Source organism: Arachis ipaensis, chromosome B06 (genome assembly GCF_000816755.2).
Source record: "Arachis ipaensis cultivar K30076 chromosome B06, Araip1.1, whole genome shotgun sequence".
NCBI classification, from domain to species: domain Eukaryota; kingdom Viridiplantae; phylum Streptophyta; class Magnoliopsida; order Fabales; family Fabaceae; genus Arachis; species Arachis ipaensis.
Window position 1 is genome coordinate 130,243,656 of NC_029790.2, and position 9,444 is coordinate 130,253,099.

At 35.9% G+C, this 9,444-nt stretch overlaps 2 protein-coding genes and 1 non-coding gene across 4 annotated transcripts; all 3 read right to left on the reverse strand.

Annotated features, from left to right (window-relative positions):
* On the reverse strand, positions 234–2,039 carry LOC107647631 (probable carboxylesterase 6). Its single transcript, XM_016351696.2, has 2 exons — positions 1,298–2,039; positions 234–965 (listed from the first exon to the last, which is right to left on the reverse strand). The coding sequence occupies exons 1-2, from the start codon at positions 1,700–1,702 to the stop codon at positions 432–434; spliced, it is 939 nt and encodes a 312-aa protein (XP_016207182.1). The 5' UTR covers positions 1,703–2,039; the 3' UTR covers positions 234–431.
* On the reverse strand, positions 2,006–2,078 carry TRNAR-CCU. The gene has a single exon. It is a non-coding gene; the product is annotated as a tRNA-Arg (tRNA).
* Positions 4,940–8,576, reverse strand: LOC107605351 (SPX domain-containing protein 2). 2 transcript variants are annotated; one of them, XM_021105162.1, is made up of 3 exons: positions 7,906–8,576; positions 6,631–6,784; positions 4,940–5,842 (listed from the first exon to the last, which is right to left on the reverse strand). In XM_021105162.1, the coding sequence occupies exons 1-3, from the start codon at positions 8,203–8,205 to the stop codon at positions 5,415–5,417; spliced, it is 882 nt and encodes a 293-aa protein (XP_020960821.1). In that variant the 5' UTR covers positions 8,206–8,576; the 3' UTR covers positions 4,940–5,414. The 2 variants fall into 2 exon arrangements, with proteins under 2 accessions (XP_020960821.1, XP_016162695.1); XM_016307209.2 differs by having other exon boundaries at positions 6,658–6,784; positions 7,906–8,571.

A 9,444-nucleotide genomic window follows, 5' to 3' on the forward strand; every position in this document is an offset into this window, starting at 1 on the left:
CAATAATTCATTTATAATTTAATTAATTTCAAACCAATTTTAAGAGTATGTTGTTCGAACTCCTCGGATACTAAAAGTATCCTACTGCATGTAAACAACTTGATAACAATAACAAATATCCAATTTTAAGAGTATGTGTCATACACTCATACTGCTTTTATAAGTTGACTTTCACTTATCATCTGGCTATTATGAATAATTTTTTTTATTGATAACAATAACAAATATCCTACTACATGTAAACAACTTGATTTTAAAAATTATACCAAACATAAAACTAAACGAAAATAAGATAAATATCTGTGTGTATTATAAGCTCTACATAACAAGCTTAAAATACACCTCTCTCATTATTTTAGTGCAACTATTGTTATGGATTATTTCTCAGAATAAGCTTAAACATATTCCATTGATACTCATCATAGTTGATGCTAAAACCTCTTCATGAACTGGCTCATCTGTTTCTGAAGCAACCTTGCTGCATCAGATTTAGGATCAAGCACATGATAAATATGCTTCTCTCCCTTGGCCTCCACAAGCTTCACATCTTTCACCCCATTCTTCTTCACAAACTCTGCATACATCACACCCCTCTCCTTCAAGAAATCCAAACCAGCAACATGCACCTCAATTGCTGGGAACTTGGACCAAATTCTCTCAGGCAAGTTTGCTTTCTCGAAATTGCAGCCGAAGTAGTCGCGGTTCGAGCCTTCCGGTATGCTTAGCTTCCAGAACATGTCATTGCTCTTCACATCTTCTGAACCTCCATCCTCCATTTCCTTCTCAGTTCTCTTCTCACTACCAAAGTAAGGGTGTATTAGCATTGTTCCTTTGATTTTCACAGGGCACACCCACTTCTGAATTGTTTTCACAGCAACATGATGTGCAATGTTGGCTCCAGCACTGTCCCCAGAGAGGAAAACTCTTGATAACTCTGCTTGTTGGAGCCATGGTTCTGTGCTTGCCTATCATCAACAAATACTTTAAAGTATATATCTTCTAGAAATACCAGCTTTGCATTCATTTTTTTTCATATTTAATTTATAAACAAAGTTATATATTGTTATTTGTAGGATTTATAATTCAAGCCTCTTACTTTGAGTTTAAAGTATTCTCAACTATTAATTTCACACGAAGACAACTGTACGTGAGTTTTTACTCGTTATAATTAACCTTGTATTTGTTGTTATTCTATACATGTAAAAAGATTAAAACAATTATCATCTCTTTTGTTCTTTAAATACTAACTAAAGAACAAAATTTGGGAGTTTACTTGTACTACAAGATAGATGCTTACTTGATCACGAAGCCATTCAATTGCAGCGTAGCAGTCTTCATAAGCCGTGGGAAGGCGGTGCTCCGGAGCCAAACGGTAATCAACAGACAGAACAATGGACCTTGAAGTGGCAGAGAATTCACCAAGAAAAACATGGTAGCCAAGCCAAGTGGTGGAGCCAATGCAAAAGCCTCCACCATGGAAATAAACCAACACTGGAAGCTTCTCTGATGAGGAAACTGAAGGAGGAAGGAAGAGCCTTCCAGTGATGGGTTTTAATGGGTCAATGACCACATCCTTGGACCTGAATCCATTGGGATCATTGGATGGTTCCAAACATGGTGGAGCAGTTTCTGGTGCAAAGCGTTTCACAGTGCCATCAGAATAGACTTGAAGAAAATCTGGTGATTCTGCTATTAAGGACATCTTAAACTAGGAACAAAAAAACAAACAAGTCTTTAGATGCTTAAGGTTTGAGTTGAGGGGTACTATGATCTGATGAAGTGGGGGTTCTATTTATACATAGACAAAAGGAACATAAGGATTAGCGTGCATGATTTTTTTATATTAAGCTACATTCTTGGTGTTTATGGTTGGCCAATATATTTTAGTAGTAGATCTTGTAAAGGTTGGTCATGTAAATTGTGTTGTGGTATTTAAGGTTGAAAAATATGGAAGCATGGTTGGTTGGCACTGACAGAATAAAGAAAGGTAAATTTTCAAAAGGAACGCGCCAGGTAGGGGTCGAACCTACGACTTTCTGCTTAGGAAACAGACGCTCTATCCACTGAGCTACAGGCGCTTATATGAATATTTCTAGGTGTTAATAATTACGTTTTTTATAGCATGATGTATGAAAAATCTGGTTATTTCCAATTGTTCTTGAAGGAATCATCTTCATCTAGGCTCTATCAATGGTAATAATATTCCTAAATTGTCATATAATTGAAACATAATTTCATCATATATAGGTTTAAGATTAGAATTATTGTAAATTTGTGATGCATAAATGCTTTTCGTTCAAGTCTTACCTTGATGTTTTGTTTATAAAAGAGAGTAGTTTTGCATATAATTGTTGGTTAATAGAAAGTAAGAAAGAGTTCTCTAAACTACGTTGATCAATGGCTCTAGAATGTTTTTGCAGTCATTTCTATACAAGTTTGTATAAGCGCTTAGCAGATTAATCATTATCACTACCCATAAGGGGGAAATTCCTTTTCTCTATACTAATTTCCTTTTAGGATTGTAACCTTTACTCAACAATTGAGTTTGGGCTTAGTTACTACTGCGATCAAATTCCAAATATCAAAGCAGGAAAATCTTAATTGTGCATTGTAATGTTTAAGCTAAAATTCAATATTCTAATATGCTGAACAACAATACTATAAACGTGCATTGTAATGTTTAAGCTAAAATTCATACTTCAGAACTCAGTATTTACCTAAGTTACAATCACAAACTCGTTATAGTTTCTGTTGTCCCAAAATAAAATATTCTTTGTTCAACCTACAAAAAGATTTGAAATGCTCTAGAAGTATCACATTGGGAAAAAGTAGAATATCTCAGTGTTTATAATAACTTTTACAAGCTACACTGCTCGCCGAGTTGAGTAACGCCAACTTGTGACCCAAGTGGGGGCAATGAAAGTGATGGAACAAGTTCTATGGCTAACTGGGTTGGGTCTCAGGATTCTCTTTGCTGGCCTGCCCACTCCAAGTTGAGAGTTGGGCCAGGTGGTCTGGGCGAAGGCTCGGACTTCTTGGTTCCTAAAATGGAAGGCAAAGCGTGAGGCTGGTTTCACAGAGCAGCGAACACTTTCTACTCCCAACAGTGGAGGGATAACAGGCTGCAGTTCCTTGGGTCCAATATGGCCTAGTGGGCCTGGCTACTTGAACCATCATTTTTTTCCCATTTATTTTAAAATTTTGTGCTATCAATCATTATTATGGAGATATTGCCTATAACTCTGACTCTGCCTATGAGCATATCAATTATTACTATTAATTTTCTCACCATAGTTTTTCTTTGTTCGAATCTCGAAAAGTAAATTTAGATCAAGGTTTAATAAACACTTGCTAAAAATCATGTTTGTTGGTTACTCACAAATCCACTACTACCATGGCAAAATTCTAATATCTTGCCACAAAATTACACAATGAAGAAGGTGCCTAGTAATATCCAACTGTCTACGTTGAATGTGCCCACACCATGATCGAAATTAGAACTATGAGCTTAATAATATTACAAAGAAACTAAAGGAAAAGGCAGAAGACAAGTTCATGTAAGGAAAGAAAAGAATGGGAAAATAAGGGATGAGGACATGCTACACTTATCAAAGTTACAACTGAAAAATTACAATCTTTGTTATGTCCCCGAATAAATTGAAATACAACCATCCTTTGTATGTTTCTTCTAGAAAAATAAGAAAAAGATTTATAAGGGAAATTAAAGGTTTATTGAGCTCCATTTTTTTTTTAACCAAGTTGGATTGGTCTAATAGTTAGCTTACTAATCCGCTTAAACAAGTGTTAGGATTTGAATCCCGCATTGTGCATGCAGCAACTAAACTTATTGGCCAACTTCTCCAATCAAATATCACATATATTATGTAAAGCACAACTAAATTTTATGCATTTCTTTTGTCATACATGCAAATTTGGCTATAAACTTAGATAAAAGAAGAGCTTGAATTTGTATCCAAAAAATACCAGCAAGAGTATAAACTTCACTAAGAAAATTGCATTAACATCATAACATTATGACAGACACAATGAAAAAGGTTACAAGAAGATAATGAAGCAACAGATGTGTCTAACATCATAACAGAAGCATGAGATGGATGAATTATCCTTTATTTCATCCAAAAACAAAGAGGAAAAATGGATATATAATAATGGATGAATTATCCTTTATTTTATCCCTTTAGCTGGATTATTTGAAACATGATAAATTTTGCTTCAGTTGTTTTACACAAAAGGGTTGCTCATAGTGTAAACATTTTGAACAAGAAAGCATGCATTTATGTACTAAAAAAGGGAAAGAAAATTGATATTTTTATTTTATTTTTCTTTAAAAATTGATTTTATTCTGTTTTAAAAATATAGTGTAGAATACTATAAACTTCTCACAACAATATTCATATGTAAAATCAGTTTACTTTGAGAAAATAATAATTATAATAAATCCTTAAAAGGGGTATGTGACTATGTGAGCTGAAGAAATATAGGAAAAAAGAGACTATTTATTCATGGAGTTATTCCTTTCACCTATTAGATCTTAGATCCCAACTTTCATAGGTGATTATTAAGTATGTAACCATCTCTACATATAATTACAATTGAACAAAACAGGTCACCAAGTTTTCATTTGGTTGCCAATGAGCTATAACTCAAATGGCATAGTTTTCTCATCTTCGCCTAGAGGTTTTTCAGGTTCGAGTTACACTCCTAACTTTGGAAATTAAAAAAAGCTCTCATTTAGTTGCTTCTGAATGTTGTGCTAACTGGAGAAAAACCTAGCAGCTTATAATTGTTGCATTCAGATGCTGGGATCATCTATTACAGCAACAAATGAACATGAGCATTTTTCTTCTTTTTGCATCTAAAAACTCAGATTCACCCCAAGACCTTGCTTGTAAGGTAGCTACTGATGCACACCAAATAATTTCTCCACAAAACAATACCATATATTAGTATGCAGTACAAAATTATATTCATGTCTTTTCATCCATCTCTAGTATTCTCATGAATATCTACAATATGCTGACAAATTGTTAACACATTGATATTAGCTACAAGTGCTAAAAAGTTTAGTTAACCAGCTAAGCAGTCCATAAAACCTAAAAGCCTCAGAAAAATTTTGCATTAAGTGGGAAAAAGTAATCAGGCTGCATTATAATCCATCTACCATCAGATATTGCTCCACGAAAAAAGGCCAAGATTTCCATCCAATCACCCTTGATTCACAACACAAAATGGCATTGTTGAACAGGAAAGAAGAAAAGAGATGGAAAGTCAGCGGCTATCTAGTGTTATTGCCCTGATCTATGTTTGCCTGCATGGTTTAGAGCAGAAAGACAGCCTACTATCTTGCTTTTTATTCACAGAAACTACTAGGCTGCTCGCTCCTTGAGAGACAGTTATTTGCCTTCAATCTCCTCTTCCAGAGCCTTGCTACCGAGAGGCGGTAATGAGTATATACTTACAGTTGAGCTTCCACCCCTAATCTGCTCCAATGTTTGCAGTGCTGACGAAGTTAGTTTGATGTATGTGTTCTCCATGTTTTCAATCTCAGCAAGTTCTTTAGGGACCTGAGCTAGCGATGCTTTACTTTCATTGGTAGTTATGGAGGCGCACCCTTCTTCCGTATAATCATCGTTAATTGATAACGATGATCCTGGAGGCCTGTTTCTGGGGAAAAGGATGCTTAGCATCACTTCACACTCCTTTACAATCTTGTTAAGCACATCAACTTTGAAGAAAGGTTGGTTCAAGACGTCTTGGATGAAAGGTAAGCGAACTAGTGCACCAGTTCGTTTATCATATTTCTTTATTATCTTCACCAAACCTATACATACAAGGGGAAATCAGATTTGAAAGAAAAGAAATCAATCATTCTAAACATTTATCTTCAATATCCCTCCTAACCCTGAGAAATTCCCTTTATACATTGATCAAATTTCATAAAAGGTTCAAAGTTTTCATTTCCTCAAAGTATAACTACCCCTCTGCCAATTAGTCATACTGTGTTCTGTTATCTACATCTGATATTACTTATTCATTTTGGGTTTACTCACTCCCACTTAGGTGCCCATTAGTCACAAGTGTATGAAGTAGAAGACAAATTCAAATTGCATGAGTCTTTCATTCAGTCATTAAGAAAAAAGAAAAAAAAACTAAAAATTAGAAAAGAAAATGGATAGTAAATCAACAATGCAATATATTAATAGTTTTTAGTTCCTCATGGATTGAAACAATTGGTTTTCAACAGCTCCCCAATAGAAGTATCCAAGAATCAATAGTGCACAACCTATGATTTTCCTCCCTCTGATTCATATGCCTACATATAAAGTAAACTAGTGTTTTAATTCCTTAAAAGAAAACTCAATAGCAAGTAGTCCATGAATCAAATTTAATATTTGGTGATTAGTCCTTAAATCATTTAAGCTTATTTCTTGCGGGTCCTTCCATTATCTGGCAGAGACTGATTTGAATAACTTGAAGAGTAAATCATATAGGTAAATCTATTTCCAAGGACTTGCATGCCATTTTATGTCATCTATCACATGTTAATACTATAGTTCTCTAACAGTTCACCGGTTAACCGGTTCAAAGATGACAAACAGAATTCATCACCTAAACAGTTAAACTCATGAAAAATACCCGTGTAGTTAAGTGCGCTATAGTTCTCTAACAAAACCATCTCTCCATGAAAATCCACTATTTCCCTCCCTACAGACATCAATTCTACATTTGAATCCTTGGCCTTGGCAACCCTGTCTTGCAACTCCTGAATCACAAACACAAACAAAAGATCTTTAAAATATGTCTAATCCAGCTCATAACATTTTTCTGAACAGTTTCTGCCTATCTAATAACATGCCTTGTGTGCAAGGAATTTATGGTAAACAAAATGTAAATTTCATTACGGAAAATCAAACCTATAACCCACACCCTCCAAGAATCGCAAAAGCTAAACAACAAAAAGCATCCACAAACACCAAGATTAATTATTACCCATGTTAAATTTCACTGGTCTTGAAATTTAGTTATTAAAGCAATCCTGGGATGCAAATTGGAGTAAACTAGCAATAAGGTGGCTGAAAAATCAACCTTGCTCCCAATTTAGCACTTGATTCAGATCAAATAACAATTCAATCTTTGAAGTGTTGAAACTCCTTTCACATCACTAGACACTAGCTTTGCCAACTGTAACAAGAACTAGTGTGAAACAAGTTTGAATATTCAAGCACATCATAAACAATATTTCTCTCAAGAGAACTATCGTTGAACTATCAATGACTTAAATTATAAACTCCAAACTTTTATTCCATTAGACATATAAGCCCCCATCCCAAATTCTTCAGGCTAACTGCACATGCCTACGTGGATGGTTAGAGGTTAACTGTGCCTATGTGGCCGTTAAGTACAACGTGTTGCGAGACAGACAAATCAACCTCCATTCCCGTCAGTCAAATCAGTCCCCGTCATTTAAAGAGAAAAAGATAAGTAGGTCCCTAATTTTTTGTTTTAAAATTCTCGGATTAATCCCTCCAGAAATATGAACTGATTTGTACCCATTGTGACGTCGTGACACTTAACGGCTATATAGGCGAGCTAAGCCTCACGGTCTCTAATGGGGAGAATATGAAGTGGGGAACTGATATGTCTAATAAGATTTGGGACAAAAGTGTCCAACTAAAACATCCTAATAAGGACTTATTTAGTTATTACTCTTCAATCAATGATTTGATTTTATAATTGCAAGCGACAATACTAAAAAATTAAAAGTTAAAACAACATTGATTTTGCAATACCTAAGAAAAAAGAGCATACACTATTATATCCCAAATTTTAGAGATGGAAAATAAACACAATATGCAATTATGCATAGAGATCAAGAACGGATACCTTCCATTTGATGATATACTCTTCCTCCTTCTCAACGAAAAAAGCGTTGAACTTCTCAATCTCCAATTCCAACAGCTTCAAGAAGTCGTTGACCTCCTTCGCCACCTCCTCTTGTTCCCCATCTTCGGCGGCGCCGTCTCCGTCCAACCTGGGCCGCTTCGTGGGAGGGTTGTTATCGGCGTCCTTGGCGGGCGCGATGAGCTTCAACTGCTTCTTCAAATCCTTGTAGGAAAGAAACTTGTCGCGCCAATCAGGAAGCGTTTGCTCGATCTGGTTGTTGAGAATCTTCCAGAACTTCATGATATGATATTCCCCTTTTCAAAACGACACCGTTTTGTGTTGAATTAAGAGGATGAATGAAGGAGAACGCTGAGTGGTTGTTTCTGTTATGACGAGGGGGATTGAAAGAGAGTGGAACGGAATGGATTTGAGGAAACTAAAAAAAGGGACGCTGGGTTTGGGTTTGGGTTTGGGTTTGGGTTCCGGAATTAGATATTCGTTGAAGAGGAGAATTGTGGAATTTCGGAATATTCTTTGTATTTCTGATACTGCCAACTGCTAAGCCATCTTGTATGGGCTTCATTTCTCAATTGTATTCGTTGTAATCATCAGTGGGCTGGTGGTACGTATTGTACAGTATTCGAGGGGTGCATGCATCATTGCTCTTCGCTCACTTTCTTCTCTTTTAATGTGGGTAAACACTCCCCTCTAATTGCGTTGGCTCGAATTTATAATTGGAAAATCCTTAGATAATTTAACTGAATTAATTAAATTATTATTTAATAATTTTTAGTTATTAATTTTATATCTATATAATTTTTATATTTAATTTGTAAACATTTTTCTCATAATTCATAAGTAAAATTTTTAAACTCTTGTATTTCTATGTTAAAATCGATTTGAGCAAGTACAACATGAGATAAAATTTACCATTCAATTAGAATAGGGATGTCAATGGGGCAGGGCGGGGGATGCCTCCCTGCTCCCCATCCCCGCCCTCAGATTTATTCCCCATCCCCGCCCCATTCCCCGCCGTGGGGAAAAATTACTCCACATCCCCATTCCCCACGGAGCTCCATTCCCTGCGGGGACCCCATTCCCCATCTACATAATAGTTCTAACTAATTATTAATTTTCATATGAATAGAGCTACAAGTATCTATCTTATACAAAAACTGCAAGATTTTATACAAAAAGTGATAAACAACATGAATGAATAGGATATGATAGGAGAGGATTGAAGGAGTGTAAGCACGAACCTGAATAAAACCGAGAGCCTTTGGAAGCAGAGAGAAGGGACCTTGCGGCTCTCGATGCGGATTTGCAGACATTTGAGGCCATCTCAACTCAGAGAGAGAGAGAAAGAGAGAGATGATATGGTATGAGTGAAGGATGAAGGATCAACTTTGTTGTGTGTGCCCTGTTAAAGAGTGAGAGTGAATGTGAGTGAAGACGCCACTGCGTCGGTCTCTCGTTAAATATTGGTTGGTCCCAACTCCCATATGCTCGTATCTCGCGTTCCACGTTTGTTTTAGATCA